Below are 17535 nucleotides of genomic sequence, written 5' to 3'. Positions count from 1 at the left end.
ATGTTGATCTTCATTGTGCAAGTTTGATTTCTCTCTGACTTTTATGTACACTGCACAACTTAGGAGAAAATGTTGCTTTGTTTCCACCTCCCCATTTCCACATATCTAACATAGCCCTTCTTGGAACAGGTCCTTTCTCTGTTACGATATTCCTGTTTCACATCTCAACCTATGGGAGCTGGTTCTTAGCTGCACTCTTACCTGCTTTTCGTGCCATAGATCTTATTAGTTTTGCATTTTGATTTCTTCCTGTTTGTGGAAATCATCATGCAGTATTGTTGTTTTCTTTTGATGTGTTTTCTACTTTTTCACCTTCTAACATTCATGTACATGAATTATCATCTCTTTATGTGTTGGGCACTTTTTTTCATCTATATCCCACTCGTCAACCCATTTACTGGGTTGTAGATTCCATTTGTTTTCCTTCTTTTCAGCTCATCTTGGTTGATTAATTTTTAACTGAATATTGTCACTGCTCATCGCTGCCAGTTTCTATTCATACAGAGTCAACTTGCTTAATGCATGGAATTTCATTGGATTTAGTCCTCTTTCAACTAGAATTATATCATTGCGGGTGTTGTGTTTTACTCTTAAACAATTTGTAATTAAGTGTTTATATACTTATTCAAACTGGTTTCACTTGTTTCTAGATATGCTTTGTCCATGCTACTACAAGCTCTAGCACCTTAGTGCAAAGCCTCACTAAGCAACCTAGATTGAGACAACAATGAGTGAGTTACCATTGTCACCTCAGTAACTACTACCCCATTTTTGTGTTTAGACACAATCCACCACAAGGGGGGTTTCCCTAGTAGATCTTAGGGGTCATGTAACCCAATTAGACTTAGGCTAAATGCCCTTGTAAGGGTTCTACAACAAGATTTCACCCAAGTATAAGTATGGAATGATTAGGGTTTTGGGTGATTTATGGCATATTTCCAAGAGAGCAAGTTCAAGGGTTGCTAAGGCTTATTCTAGAAGGCTTAGGTTAACCAACAAAGGCTCAAATAGGTTCCCAAACACACAATCAGAAATTTACACTTGGCTGTTATAAACTAGGGTTTTAGTCAACAATTTACAACATGCAAATAGTTTACAACAACAATAAAATAAAGCCTCAGAATCTATGATAAACAAGTGCAAAATTAAGTCTAAATAAAAAGTAAAACAATGAAATAGCTACAAGAATTTTCAATGGTTGAAAACACATATAACGACACAATAAGCCCTAGAAGTCAAACCGTTGCTGAAATCACATGTAAAACGATATTTTTAGTTTTTCAAATAAATGCATACAAATCCTGACCCTAGGACAATAATCTCCAAGGCAAATAATGTTGAACAATAAATGATTTTGCTGTAACCTACCTCAAATTTACCCCATAAAATTTAAAATAAAAATATTTAGTTTTTTTGAAGGATTGGCATAAGAGATAGGACTAGTGCCTTTCTCAATCTAGGGCTAATGGATTCTAGGAGTAAAAATCCTTGGAATAAAAGAGATTGATTTGGATTCTAAGAAATTGAGGAAGGAAAACCTATGTTCCTCAATTCTTTAACCCTAGCGTCATTCTATCTTCTTTGGAGATTGAAAGGGAGGAAGCTAAACCTATGTTACTTGAAGAGAAACTTGATGAAAATCTTGTACAAGGAGATTTTAGAGCCATAAAACATCAACAAAACCTTGTGAAAATTTCATTAAACCCTAATTCCTTAACAAGAACAAGATGGAAGAAGATAACTTACATTAACATAGCCCATATCATCAAAGAATCACCAATAATCATCCAAGAGAGAGAACCGTCCATGAAAAATCCAACAAAGGAGATTCACTACACTAGTGCTCCATAGTGCACAAGAGGAGACCAATTAGCTAGTGCAAGTTATCTCCAAGTGTGACAATTATCTAAAGCAAATTGACTTCCCTCTATTTATATGAGGGTAACCAAGTTGATTTGGACTAATTTAGCCTAAAAGCCCTAAAATAATAATAAATTACGATTACAAGTTGGATAGGTTATAATTTGACCCCCAAAGATAGATAAATCAATGATATAATGTAAAATTATAATACCTCAATTAGCCCACACGTGTGAGTTAAATTCCCTTCAAGGGTGACGACATTATCCCAAAGGAGTGTCTCTCCACGAAAAGTGCAATAAATGGATCAAATGGGTGCATTTCATCCCAAAATGTCATGTGCCATTATCAAATGGATGCCTAATTAACAAGCAAGGCCTCCCCAACCCAATGCCATTCATAAAAGTGACCACGTCATCCTCCCAAGCATCAAGAACATGATGTCATAATGCTTGGGCATGACATCATCATGGAGAATAGTTTATCGCCCCCTCCAAAGGGATTCCAAATTCCCATGTCATCATCATCATCAAATATTCCTAAAAAACAGGGAAACATCCATCAAGTATGTGCAATGCCAACTTGGGGATGTCTTGTCATCTTTAGGGTACAATTTCTCTTAAGGCAACGTTCTGGCTTTGGAGGGCAGTGTCTAGGGACCTAAAGGTTGGTGGAGGTATCATCAACTGTGTCAAGGCATCCCAAAGTTAATGATCCTCAATAAGTGCCCAATGTCCTCTGTCCAAGTGTACTAAGTCTTCATCAAATGGGTTTGGACATCCTCTTTGAAGTGCTAGAGAAGCATCATGCAATCCCTCAATGGATGGTAGCTCTACTTGGGAACAAATATCTACACATACTCAAGGAATCAAGTGAGATCAACATCATGGGTGCGAGAACCATAATAGTATTAGAGTGGGCCATACTTAATGTTAAATGCATCAAAGTACTTCATATAAGCAATATCTTCAAATGTCTTCCTAGGTTATGATCTGTACACAACTTACCATGCATGGGAGGATTATTACAAGACCCTATTAGGTGCTTCCAACCATATGGGGAGGAACAATTCCTAGGCCAACCCTTTGAGGAGATAGGTATAAGTGATGGGTGAAATGGACTGGGCTGTACTTCATGAATGGAGTCATAGTCTTATAGTAGGTTATATTAAACCATTATCCATGAGTTCCTTTGTAGAGGGAGCGCTTAGCAATGCGTGAGTTACATTCCTTGCCTTTGTTTTTCCAAGCCGCTATACATGCCTTTTTATTTTCTTTAGATGGCTTGTTAATACACTTCATTGATTAGCATGTAATAATAAGAACACCCCATTCTACGATGGGTATTATTATCGCTTCATCTTGGCTAGGATATTTGTAGAGAGTTCCTTTTACTCTAATAGGATTGATATGCATGGATACTCTTAGGGATGAGTGGCTATATTAGAGAGGGTAGAGCTCATGCTTCTATTTTGCTCTTCCTTTCTTTGCATCCTTTGCCATTCTTTTGTGTTTTAACATTTGGCTCATGATCTTTCCTTTTTATAGTTGCATCAACCTTCGGTATATGCAACCCTATCTTCTCATAGGGAAAAGTCAACAATGAACTAGTGCAATTGACTGACAACAACCAATCAAAAGATGGGACAATGGAACAAAGGGAAAAGATGACGAATGTTCATTATGGATAACATGGAACACTACCATCATCAGTGCCTCCTATTTGTGCCCCTCCTAGACATTGAAAGAAAGGCCCTAAGGAAGGTTATATTGGATTAGGGGCAAGTGATAACTACCAAGGTGAAACAAGGGAACAAGTGTACAACCAATAGTGGGTTGTCATCCAATTCAACTTGTAAGGCTGTACCACATACCAAAATGCCCTTAAAACATTAAATGAAATCACTTGAGTACAAAAATGGTTAGTGAACCTCACAATACATGACCATCCTTCATTGGATGAGCAAGCTAGATGAATAGATGCATTGGTTAGAGAGTGTATGAGAGGCATATGAGGTTGGCTATCTGTGGGTTGTGATAGGGCTACCATTAACAAACTGTGTCATAGGAGAAAATGTCTCTCCTTGGACCCGAATGTGTGGGTGGTTAAAAGTCCCCAAATGTTGCATCCATATAGAGGTATTGGGGTTATGAGTGTTTGGAAAGAGAAGTGCAACATTTGCTAATCCTAGATCTATGTTGTCTTCTATCTATTTGGAGCAGGAAAATTGCTTTCCATCCTCCTTTTTGTGTTTTCATTGTGCGTGTCCTAGCTTAGCTTATCATTAAAATCTAGTCCCAACGGGAAAATACTTGTAGTTTTGGCTAGTCTCGATCAGTTCGATTTTAAAGCTAATTTGTGGTTGTTTTGGTCTTCTTTTAAGCAAGAGCAATGACATCATGGTTATGCTTGTGTTCATGTTCATACCTATCTCTAATTAAAAGGACTTTAAGGCCTTAGGTCATACTATAGGTTGTATAATGTCTTCTATTAGCATTATATCCATTCATGAAATTATTGGCATATATAAGAAAATATTTAAGGGCTTAGATTACGAGAAATTGGAAACATTGACAAAAAATTAATAGGAATTGGTAAACCATGGTGTTGACATGGGTTTTTTGACCCACTTTAATGCACATGGATCTATTGGGATAAAACCCTCAAAGTGTGGTTCCCACCCTTATTGGTGAATCATCTAGCTTTTGGCATTGGATGCCAATTTCATTTTATGGTTTTATATCTTTTGTTTATGCCGCAAAAAGCAAAATTCAGAAAGTAAATCCTAGTACTAGGAGCAAGTTAAAAGTAAAATTGGAATTGCAATGTGATATTGCACAAATTGAAGGAGAGAATAGTCCACAACAATCAATAACATATACTAACAATAAATTAAATAAAGTAACACATAAATATAAATCACAACATGAATAACTGTCAAAGTTTGAATTAACTCATTGTTTAACTGTGCTTTTAAACTTAGTTACAAGATAGCTTGCTTCCCAAGTTTGAACCCCCCTTTTCTTGTTTTAATGCTTTACTTACAAGAGTTAGAAGTGACTCCTGCCTACTCCTTATGGCTCTTCACATCTTCGTTGGACCTCTCACATACCCCTTAGACCTGTCAACTCCTAGTCTTTGATTCTTTGATGTCAACATAATAAATTATCTAGTAATCAACCTCATCAAATGGGGATCATAACTATTGATTTGGGTAAGGTCTCAATAATTGATTTTTTTACAGGGGAATATAAAATTCCTCACCTTAGGTCTAATTTTCACCAATCTAAACTCTACATTGACTCTCTTCCCATAAAATTCAACAAGTACATCATCGAGCAATCCATATTACTTTGTAGGTAAAACCTTGTGCTTGTCGAGCATTGATTCATTGAGGGCTTGGGTCATCTTTCAATTTGATGCTTTGGACATCTTTCTCTTGGAATTTTTCAAAGGGGATAGTTGCTTCTTTAGGATAATGATCGAGATGAATTAGCATGTTTTGTATGACTTGCATGTATAACAACATCTTAGAAATTTCATTCAATATGCTAAACACTTGATTTGTGTGCTTTGAACACTTGATTCACCAAATGCCATATGTGCATGAAATTTAGCCACCTCGATTTTTTTTCTTTGAAGTTATTAGTTATGTAAATGTGTGGGATTAGCATGTATAATTCTTCCCTTTGGGTTCACTTTATGTCATTATGAGTGATATTGTCATTGGGGTACCTCGGTCAACCTCTTCTTGTTTTTTGTTCTTTCGATTTGGCTCTATCATCAAAGCACCAATACATGCAAACTGATGAGTATATCAAATTATTTAGATATTGATTCTTTGAATTTATCTCTTAGCAAAGAAGATCTGTCATCAATGCCATCATACCATTGGCTATGGTGCTTTGAACTCTAATTTATTCTCCTAGCTTAACAATCACCTTATCCTTGATAAGGGTGCATTGTGCATCTTTTGCAAGTTTGTATTGGTTAATTTTGAAAATGCAATGCGTGATGCTGCAATGCCCACTGGGTGCATCATCAAAATTGGAGATGAATTCTTTAGTACTTATCATCTTGATTCTCACTTTCTGTCTTTCTTTCCCCACTTCCTTTTCTAGGCTCTCATGAAATCTTGGTTTTGAACATTGAATGTGAAGGAATCAAACAGACATTTTGCACCATCTTTCAAAACATTCAACTACTCAATGAACCATGGCACTAATCCAACTGTTTGACTTACTAATTTGACTATGGCACCTTCATCTTGTTTTTTGCTAGTAGCACATTCATTTGTGGATTATTTATTGCTTGTATGTTGATACCCTTTGATAGATATGATCTAGGCCTCTTAACATATGTTTTTCTTTGGATTGGGAAACTTGGGTTTCACAGAAGGGACTATGTCAAACAATTCAACCTTCTGCACACTTCTTGATTCATGAACATGTATTTGTGCACCTCTTGTGTTGATTCTTTCTACTACTCCACAACTAGCTTCGGATTGATGATTGTGAGCATTGACTACTTTACAAAGGGCTGGCTACAAGATGGATGATGGTCTCAAGTTCATTGAAATGAGTGACTTTAGTACTTGCTTACTTCTCCTCCCTACCTCTACGTAATTTGTAACTCTTCTAAACATTTGTTCTTTCTCATTTTGCTAATGACAAATTCTCCTTCTTGCTCATTGTGCTAGCGACGAAGTCTCCATGTTACAATTTGAGACATGAAGTTTTCAACCTCATGAACAGGATCATGAACCTTGATTGGTTTAGATTGAAAACTATATGCCTTATTTCTAAAGAAGGTTGTTCACAATGAGGAAAATCAATGATTTGGTATGGTTCAAGAGCAATGGGTAATAGAGGCCAAAAGCTCCCTTTTTACTCTTTTTCAAATTCTTGGTCCCTCCATTCCAAGCCATTATAAAATCTCTCTCCGAACTATCTTTTGATTCTTGACTAGTATGTAGATTGCTAATGTTTGAGGATTTGTAGAAAGTCCATACATTTTGATGTTGCAACTTTCCTTTTGCTCATATCAATCTTTGATTGACTCCATTGCTTTGTTAGTTTTTCTATGAACAATGAACATAACACCCAATACTTAATTCCTAGCATAAAATTGATCTATTGAATAAATACACAGCTAGGTTCCTAACACAAATTTAGTGGAAGCAAATATAACGATCTCAATCACAATGACAAAAATAGATTTATGCTCAATCAAATCAGTTCATCATTAATAATGACTCAAAACCTACTTGGGATCCCATCGTAGGATAATGGCCCAACTGAGGAATTGCATATAAACCAATAAACCTGGATTTATCCACCTAATCAAGACCTAGATTTGTCCTTCAATCTTCCTTGGATGATCTAGATCTGTCTCCCTCGCTACTCCTTGCATCTTTTTTTGAGCCTAACACACTAGAGTTTCACATTTCTCATCCTGATGTTAGTGCCATTGTATGGTGTGTCTTCTCCCTCTCCTTAGCCTTGCTTTTATAACTTTACAATGAGCTAAAACCCTAATCCTAACCCTAATCTCAAAGTGATTAACAACAAAGATTAGATCCCGCCTCACTTGAGATCAACGCCTAAGATTAAAACTTAAGTAAATTACTTTACTTTTCCTAAGTTTCTATTAGCTCAATAAGCCAACATATTAATGTGTTTTTTCCTATGTTTGAACTTAGGCTAAGTTACATCAACAACTTGCTCACAATTGAGTAAGTGTTCTAAGGAGAATGTAGGCAACTTCTGCATGCTTAGACACAAGGTCTGTGTAGAAGTACCTTCTTGAGCTACAAAAGATAACACTCCCTCTTAGCGAGGGAGGTACTTTTACCCCCTAGAATTATCTTCGATCGTGGACCTATATCCCTTTCCTTAGCTGCTACCTTTGAACTAGAAGCCTTCTCATCCACTTGGTCTGGAAAGATCCTTGAATTCCAACACCCCTTGGTGTTGTTCCTAGAAGCCTCCTGCTTTTGAAAAACCTTCTTGATAGACATGGAGGAATCCGTTGGTTGCTCCTCCCTACCTAAACCTGAAGGCTGACTTCCTCTAAGTTGCTCAACCTTTGGAGCCTCCCACTCGTTCTCTGTCCTGCAATGCCTCTCGCCATTGCTCTTATTCTAAGTCCTTCTAGCACTACTATGGGTTTGTTTCGGTCCTTTGAGACACCCATGAACTTTGCTGCCAATTAGTTGATTGGTTGCTGGTACTGTCCTTCATACTTGCTTTGTTGGCTAAACCCTGATGAAATTCACAACCTATCGTGGAAAATTCTCTACCCAGTGACTCCTTGCTACCCACTACATCCCACAGTTACTTGATCATGCCCAACGTGGCACCCTTCCCATGGCACTATCCTCCACACTGCTCTGTGGCATTACTTGCACCCAACCTGGCTTCTGTAGCCTTGTCTCTACAACTTCCTCACATAGCCCTATCAGTAGTCCTGCTTGCGGTCTCAACTTGGCCTCTTTGTAGCTTGTGTGCTACGACACCCACGTGTCCATTTGCTTTCTCCTACAATGTGCGTGGCCTTGCCTTGTTCTGCTGACACCTCCACTGCTCAACTCAACTACTGTCAGTTTGTACCGCAACGTCCACTAACCTTCTGTCATCTACCGTCAATCCCAACCACCATTATGTGTTCCTTCGCACGACTTGTTTTTGCCACCACTGACTACTTAGCTCACTGCCAAACAATGATTGTATCTTTGCATTGTTGTGGCAACAACTTCCACAACTTGGTGTCCTCAGCGAGCTCTACCTCCACTTGTCTGCCTCACTGCACTGACCTCTGCAGTGGCTGGGTTTCTTGGTAGCTAGTCGGCTATCACTCCTTGTCAGCCCCCTCATGCTACCCCGATAACATACTTTGGCGGTTGCATCCTCCTAGTCTTATTGCCATCACTTGTCAGGCCACTTTTGCGATGATTTGCAGCTAGCCCTCGTGCCTCAATCAACTTTTTTCTTGCAATTCACACTGGCCTGCTGTCTTGGGGTTGTGTTACGCCATTGTTCTGTCGCATCTGTGCTCTTGCCGACCCTGCTCACGTCTGCGCCTGTGTGTTCAACTAATGGTTGTGGCTCGACATGTCTTGTGCCTCAATCAACTTTTTTCTTGCAATTCACACTGGCCTGCTGTCTTGGGGTTATGTTACACCATTGTTCTGTCACATCTGTGCTCTTGCCGGCCCTGCTCACGTCTGCGCCTGTGTGTTCAACTAATGGTTGTGTCTCAACATGTCTACCTCCTGCGGATTGTTAGTTAGTTACCCTCACCATCGTTCTTGCGAGTTACGCTGCCACAGACTATCTCTGCCTCGTTCATTCACTGTACCGATGGCTACTGTGGCGACTGTGTGCCGTTGGGATTTTCTTAGACCTTACATAACCACAATGTTGTGGCCGATTCTAACTTCTTGTCGACAACCCTAATGGATCTGCACATCGACTTCCTGTCGGCAGCTCCCTTAAATTTCTTCACCTTTACACGATTTCGTCCAAACCTAGCCTAGCGATTCTGTATAGACCCTGGCTTCTATGATTCTGAGATCGGATTTCTTCAGAGTTTTGGCTCTGATATCATGTTATTTTTTTTATGAACCTAACACCCAGTACTTAATTCCTAGCATAAAATTGTTCTATTGAATACTGAATAAATACATAGCTAGGTTCCCAACACAAATGCAGCAAAAGCTAACGATCTCAATCACAATGACACGAACTGATTACTGCCCAATCAAATAAGTTCATCATTAATAATGACTAAGAACCTACTTAGGCTCTCGTCTTTGGATAACGACCCAATTGAGGAATTACATATACAACAATAGATGTGGAGTTGTCCACTTGATCAAGCCTGTTGACCCTGCCGCCTACACCTACCTACAAGTTAGTGAGAAAAGCCTTCAACCCCACAAGGTGTGGTTGGTGGCAGGGAACTCAGAGAAGGGGTTGTCAAACTAATCCCGACTCTCTCCGTTTGAGCTATCTCCTAGGTTAGCTAAGGGGGGTGGTCCCTAATGAAAAGTTAAGTTAAAAAGGATGTGAGTTTCTAGGAGAATTGTTAGAGTTAAATAGATTATCTCTTTAATATTTATAAGCAAAAAATTGATATGAGCAATAACCATCATAAGATAAGCATGAAATACATAAACAACAAGTGTCTTCCAAGTATTTGCTCTTTAAGAAATGAAATTGTATTTTGCTTAAAATGAAGTGAAATGTTTTATAACACTAAATTGTTAGCACAAGATATTATAAATGCTTTCAAGATGAATAAGTCTACAAATCAAAGCATGGAAAGTTGAAACTATCTTGCTCCTAGGTTGCACGAAACGGGGAAATGGGTACCCGTTTCCGAAACGGGAAGTGATACGAAACGCGACCGCCCCAAATTTTGGAAACGGGGAAACGCGAATATATCTTAGGACATTTAAGAAATATGTGCAATCATAAAGCATATATGATACATTCTAATTTATTACATTATGATAAAATTGTCAATGCATAAACTATAAGTCTCTAAATTTACATCACATTTACTCATGAATGATCACATAATGAAAATAGAAATATCCAAAATCAGCCACGAGAAATTTCTAATTTCTTGTCTCGTGCTTGATTGGGAGTCTCCTCCTACATAGTCGAACAACCTTAGTGCTCTTGATTAAATACAAGTTTCATACACTAGTACTCTACATGCTCTTCATTATTGGGAGTCTCCCCTGCATAGAGGGCTTGGTTCTCTTGATTAAATACAAGTTCCATACCCTAGTACATGATAAAATCCAATGGAAACATTGCAATCCCCCCAATCCTGAAATCCTGAAAAACAGATACGTTTGCTGGATTTTTAGTGAGATCTAAAATTCTACTTTCTCCATATGAAATCCAATGAGGGCGAAACCACTCTCAAACATCCTGAGTCATTTCATGGTAATTATAAAAATTTAAGTAAAATGATGAAAATGAAAAATAAAGGAGAATATCACTTTTACTTTAAGAATTTAACATTACCATGAACTACATATCAACACTAGGGCAAAAGTTCACTTTTATAACTTTAGACATGCATCTAGAAGCAACTAGAAGTCATTAGGATAACCTAAAAATAAATTAGAAAACAAATTAAAAAAACACAAGTAAAAAGCTGAAACATGAGTCGTATGGCCCTGAAACGTGTTTAGGCTGTACTAGCCACGTTTCAGTTTCGTGAAACATGGCAGTGCGGCCTGAAATGCGTTTCACGGCTGTACCATACGCGTTTCAGCGTTTCGTACCTATTTTCGTATGGAAATGCCCCCTTGCCCTACGTTTCCTGCAACATAGTCTTGCTGAAAAGGATACAAAAATAACTCAAATGTTAGAACAAGATGACAACATGCAATTAAGTTTGCAAGCCAAAATACTAATACTTGAAAGTGAAATCAACCATTCATGATAATAAGCAATTAAACCAAAAGATGAGTCAATTTCCAAGTACAAGAAAATTATACTTGTTGCAAAAGTAAAAGAGATTACAAGGCTTGCATCTAAAGTGCCTCTTGAAATAAGATTTGCATGTGAGGCTTTAAACCAAAGCAAATGTGATGGAATGTTTTTCTTGGTTCATTTTATTTGATTAGTGCTAAGGCAAAGTTACAATTGAACTCTAGTCCACAGACCTCATCGTTGCCCAAATATTTGGATCTCACAATGAGGAGTCAATAGAGGTAGAGGGTCCCTAAAAGTCTATTCAACCAACTTAAGTTGGAGGTAAGTTTTAGTGATGCTTGGGGCACGCAAATAAATTAACCAAACAATGAGAATTAACTTCTACTTGAAATGTATTTGCTTGACATGAAATAAAATATTACTTTATGGAGAAAAATTGTCCAAATACTTGATGCATGTAAAATGTGCTTAATGGTGAAACATAAGTAAACTTGGAACTATGTTCAAGCCAAATAAGGTCAAGTGCTTGCATGCAAAAAATCTGAACTTGTTATGGATTTAAAACATATAGTAAGTTAAAATAAAGTGCATGCAAAATGGGTGTGATGCATGTTGTGTTAATTTCTCAATTAGATGATATGCATGCAAAATGAATAAACCAACAAAGTCAAACCGCCAAGCCTCTCCAAAAGGTGGAGAGATAGGGATACCAATGGGTAAAACCCACGCTCCCAAAATCAGAATTTTTATTAGTTGTTACAATAAGTAAAAGACAATGAAGTCTTCTCTTAAATCCTTACAGATTTCCATTTATTGTTCCAGGGGAGGACGTTTAAATCACCACAACTTACACCTACTTGGGGGTTCCATTTTCAAGGCCTAGGTTTGGGTGGAGGAAGACCCTCAACCATTATTCAATCAGAGTTTGTGACCCACTCATTCTAGCTTGAGACCTTTTTTAGGCTTGTCTCTTTTTTGCATTAGACTAGAGTTATGCTGACTTGAGGGCTAGCAAGGGATGCTATCGATACTTTGAAGTTTGGTCATTGTTCTTCTGAGGCCATTTCCTCGACTATACCTACTAGATGGGCTCATAATTGGTTTTCAAAAGTTTTATGCCTTCTTCACTTAGATGATATTTTGATGGACCACTTCCATTCGTTTAGGTATTCTTTGGGTGCCCTTGGGCATCTCTTGCTGAATAAGATTATTAGTATATATCTACTTCTAGGTCATTTAGCTTAATCCATCAAGGGGGGTTGAAGCCCAAAATGGCCTTCTTTGTAAAGCACTCTATGGAGTTGAGAAGTGACCTCATTGTTTGAACCGATTACACATGGCACTGGATGCACACACCTGAGATTCCTTTCAGCCAATTTCAAATGGGTTTACATAGTCTCTAGGTGGAGGTCAAGCATCAACTTCCATGGGAGGACATGATCTACTAGCTCTGTCATATGCAGGAGTCCAAGATGGAGGAGCGCTTTATCTTTTAATGCCTCATTTAGCATGAGATACAGGGATGATTCTATTGTGTATTCCCGGAGTCTCAAAATTCCCTTTTGATCTGTCTACGATGTTTGGACTAGTGGTGTTTAGTCTTGTTCATGAGGAGGGTACTTGCACTCTGATCTTCCACACTTTGGTCGCTCACCTTTTTAGACACTACTAGGAGATTGCATCCTTCTTTGTGCTACTCCCAGCAGAAAAGTGTGCCAAGAGGTATGAAATAGCAACACCACTCTAGTAGTATCTCGATCTGTGAGGACCTTCTACCATTGAGACCCATGCAAAATTGTCAAATCAGATCTTGGGATAGGTCTTTCCTTTCCAGTAGGTAATCCTTTGCTTCAAACCTCAGTAGTAGCTGACTTCATCAAGATGATGAGACAGAACACGGACCAATGCTTCTTGCAATTCTTTTGGACAATATTCTATTGTGAGTTTTCTCTCTTTGGCCTTGAATGCTAGGAGAGACACATGCATAGGTTGATGCCATGGAGAAGAGCAACCTTTCCTCCTCTTAAGGCAACAAGGTTAGGGAGCACTGGGACTAATTCCCTTTTTCCCTCTCTCTTGTACCCTCTTTTGTGGCATCCCTCTAGGGCATTTGGCCTTTGGCCCTTTGCTGTCCACTTATCACTCCAATTTTTCCCAATATTATTTCCACATTCATAGAGATTAGATCTTAGAGTAGATGTCTTTGGTTTTATATGGAGTGCCCCTTCTGCTACCACAGTGTATTGATGCTTTTGTACTTAGCGGTCACATTGATCTATTTGTGGTCGTTTGTTCGACATTAATAAAATTACCTTATCTTCACTTATTGCATTGAGCTAACTAGTAACTATTGTGCAGTTTGTCACAGACTAGAAATGGTTAAGCACGTTTTCTGTAATTGTAAAGTTGCTAATATCATTTTGGATTTTGAATGGCTGTTGTGTATAATGTTCTCTTTGTAGACCCTCTGCACTGGAAAGGTGTTCTGTTTGGGGACAAGCAGATGATTCAACAGGCTGGTAGGGCCACATGGGATGCAATTTGTTTTCCTTCTTATAGAAGTGATGTTGAGCAACTTTTCATGGATTCACCATGGCATTCAATTTGGAAGAATTTGCTGTTTTAGAGCAGATTTAGCTATTTACTTTTCAGTAAGGATTCCCATTTTAGAGTAAGATGTAGATAGTCTTCAGTTTGGGACCAAAGTGTATATGCTACCTTGCTTATGTAGGTAGGGAGCTTATGTATGATCACTTTTTGGTTCCTAAGTGTACTAATTCCTGGTGTACATGTATCTTGATTTTCATTTTGCAAAACTACAAATAAAAATTGAAAGTCAAGGGTTAACTATCTTTTGAGCTATCATCATTAACTACCATAAACAATCTAATTGAGTGGACGTGTTGCATGCCATAGCATAGTTGTTGATATTCATAAGAAGATAATAGATCTACGGTGAGCACTTTCAACAAACCAAAATCCAGTCAAGTAAACATGGAAGATTTATAATAGCACTTAATTTAGATCACAAGAGATTTACTCATAGCATTTTGCACTTAAGAGAGATCAACCATAGCCAAGAACAAGTAACCATGAAGAAAGTGAACTATTTTAGGAGTACTCTTAGGAAAATATTAAAATATTCACTTGAATGAGATGGTTTATTAATGAGGAGTGTATTGTATATAGCCCCAAGAAGGTGGCTAGGCTGGCCTTAGCCAAAATAGTAAAAAGTAGTAAATCACAATAAATGGGTTAGTTACCCTTGTGTAGGCTTAATAAATCCTACAACATATCAATGCAATAAGTTGACATTGCCCTCAGGCGAAGATTAATCACAGAATCTCAACATTATTCATAGACCCAAATGAGAAAGAACAAACACTAGGTACAAATAAAACGTGCAAAACAAGCTATAAAGATATTGCATTAATGTTTCTCTGCTGTTTCTTCTGGCTGTTCCAATATAATCTGATTCTTAGATCTTTCAAAAGCATGACATAATTTTGAATATCTTTTTAACTGGAGCTTGAAAACATTGAACCAGGCTTATGAGATCTTCTATTTACTTGTGTGATAAAGTTGATGCTTTGGTTTACACAATATTATTCAACGTCATGTCTAATGTTGAAGTTCTATGCAGCACATTTTACTTCTGTAATGGTTAACAATGCTTATTGGCTCATCTTAATGCACAGGTGTGGTTCATGGGAGAACATTCACATATTTCAATGGATTTTGATGATGTAAGAGTCCACAAGCTCGATAGTTATATTTTAAATTTATCTTCACACTTCTATATTGTGCTCTAGGTTAATATAATATTTTGTCAATTCTCTTCATTGTTTTTTCTTTTTGTTAATGCATGTTAAGTAAAAATATCTCACATGCACTTGCAAATTCATGGTTGATAACATTGAGTGCAGTTTTGGTTATCTTCTCTTGTTCATTTGGTATTCTTTTCAGATTGTTGCAGTGACCTTGGACAATTATGAATTGCTTCCAGTAGATAAAGATGATCAAATTAGTGATAATTTCAATGACCACTGGGGACAAGTACATAAAGGTGAGGGTCATATTGAAGCAATGTCAGGAGCAATTAGAAGAGTTCCTTCTTGGAAAGAGGTCTGGAACTTTAAAGGTGAAATTAATCTCACAAGGTATGAAGATCATCATGTTTCCTGTGTTGTGTGCCCTCGATTGTAAACTATTTTCTCTAAACATTATCAGTTCTTTTTGTGCCCTACTTATTGAATAATTTTACAGGGAGGAAGGAGAGAACCCCAAAGTCTGGTCTAAAATTTGTCTCCAAAATATGGCAAAACTTGCAAAGGAGGCCACTACTGTACGTCGTGTTCTTGAACCTATGTTTCGCATTTTTGATGCTGGAAAACATTGGTCACCTCAGCATGGACTTGCTCTTTACATTCTATATGACATGCAACAATTAATGGAGAGATCAGGTAATGCCAAACACACCATACAAAACAATCCATGTTAGGAAAAACTATAGTTCTTGGGCTGCAGATTGTCAGCTACAATTTCCACAAACTATCCTTATAAATAGCCTTGATAGTCATATTAGCGTGGTTATACCATTATCTTTTCTAAGAGACTATCCAGTTGAACTTCCAAGCAGAATTTTGCATGGCTTAGATAGTTACTATCAGATAGTTTGTATATGTTTTGATATTATTAGACATCATTTCTAATTATGAAGCTTAGTTTTTGGATATGAAAATTCATATTTTTGTTTTGTTTGATTTGCAGGTCATTCTACTCATTTGCTATTATCCATGTTGATTAAACATCTTGATCACAAGACCGTGGTGTCACAACCGCAAATGCAGATCAACATTATCGAAATTACCGCTATCCTGGCACAACAGTCAAAATCACCACCTTCTGTGGCAATAGTTGGTGCAATAAGTGATCTGGCAAGGCATTTGCGCAAGAGCATGCATTGTTCTTCGGAGGCTTCAAATCTGAGTGATGATATAAACAACTGGAACAAGTCTTTTCAGGCTGCAATTGAAGAATGCTTGGTGCAATTGGCAAAACGGGTAACTAATGATTTATTTTTTTCCTCTTGTTTTCTGAAAATTGTCTGCAATTGGAGAAATCCAGAGCATGCCAAACATAAGCCTAAAGAAAGGTGGTAAATCAAACCATGGTTAATGACAATGTTTGGAATTAACATGTGATCCTCAAGAAAACAAAGGACACGGCAAATAATTTAAAGCAAGGCTTATAGCTTGTATATATACTTCATTGTTGAATTTGAATGCAACAATGAATTATCAGCCCATACAAAACTTGAGGAATATTGTTATTTTTTGCATATACAAGATTGGTTTTTTTTCAGAGATCATATAGAAAGGGATTTACATTACCAAAAATCCTTTTACAATCAGTTGTTTACAGGACCTTTTGAATTTTTCAGGTTGGTGATGCTGGTCCAATTCTGGACATGATGGCTGTCACGTTAGAGAATCTTTCTACTACCACTATTGTAGCTAGAACAACAATTGCAGCAGTGTATCTCATAGCACATATTATATCATCCATACCAAATCGTTCATATCATAATAAGGTAGGCCTTCGATTCTTTCTGGTCATATGTGCTGTGCTGTTAGATGTTTTTGACTTCTGAGTTGATGGATTTTCTTAACATTTGGGATGAAGGGTTTCTGAAAGTTCAAAATTCCATCTTGTTATAGGCTTTTCCAGAGGCTTTGTTTCATCAGCTATTGCAAGCTATGGTGCATCCAGACCTTGAAACAAGGGTTAGAGCACATCGGACTTTTACGGTAGTCCTTGTGGCATCTTCTATGACTGCTCGACCAGGGTCCCATTCACCAGATTCACCAAGAGCACATGGCCTGAAGAGAACATTTTCAAGAAATGCTTCAGTGTTGTCTTCTGCATCTGCCTTCTTTGAAAAACTAAGAAAAGAAAAAGGGTTTTTCCAAGAAATTAAAGGCAAGGAGGATTTTCAAGGGAAAGATATGAAAGATATTCAGAAGACACAGAAGGTCGGGTTTACAGACCGAGAAGAAGCTGTGCCAAGAAGAGACATTGATGTAAAGCATTGTACAGTTCATCCAATTCCTAGCCAAACCCATAGCTTGAAGCTTCCTGGAGTATGTTCTATAACTGATGGAAATTTTTCCAGTGACATTCTCAAGAATGCAGTATGTGCAATTCAACTATTCTC

General features: G+C 37.7%; 1 protein-coding gene across 2 annotated transcripts in view; it reads left to right on the top strand.

Annotated features, from left to right (window-relative positions):
• Positions 1-17535, top strand: part of LOC149153569 (protein SEMI-ROLLED LEAF 2-like) — a 61491-nt gene that overhangs the window by 8625 nt on the left and 35331 nt on the right. For both annotated transcript variants that reach the window (XM_089445722.1, XM_089445723.1), the window contains 6 exons: positions 15017-15064; positions 15285-15478; positions 15585-15781; positions 16089-16381; positions 16762-16911; positions 17039-17512. In XM_089445722.1, coding sequence (XP_089301848.1) covers positions 15017-15064; positions 15285-15478; positions 15585-15781; positions 16089-16381; positions 16762-16911; positions 17039-17512 — 1356 coding nt within the window. The remainder of the gene's footprint in view (positions 1-15016; positions 15065-15284; positions 15479-15584; positions 15782-16088; positions 16382-16761; positions 16912-17038; positions 17513-17535) is intronic.

This window comes from Pinus tabuliformis, chromosome 9 (genome assembly GCF_031772625.1).
Source record: "Pinus tabuliformis cultivar Carrire ecotype Pingquan chromosome 9, CPIR1, whole genome shotgun sequence".
In the NCBI taxonomy this organism is placed as follows: Eukaryota; Viridiplantae; Streptophyta; class Pinopsida; order Pinales; family Pinaceae; genus Pinus; species Pinus tabuliformis.
This window is presented reverse-complemented; position numbering and strand designations above follow the sequence as displayed.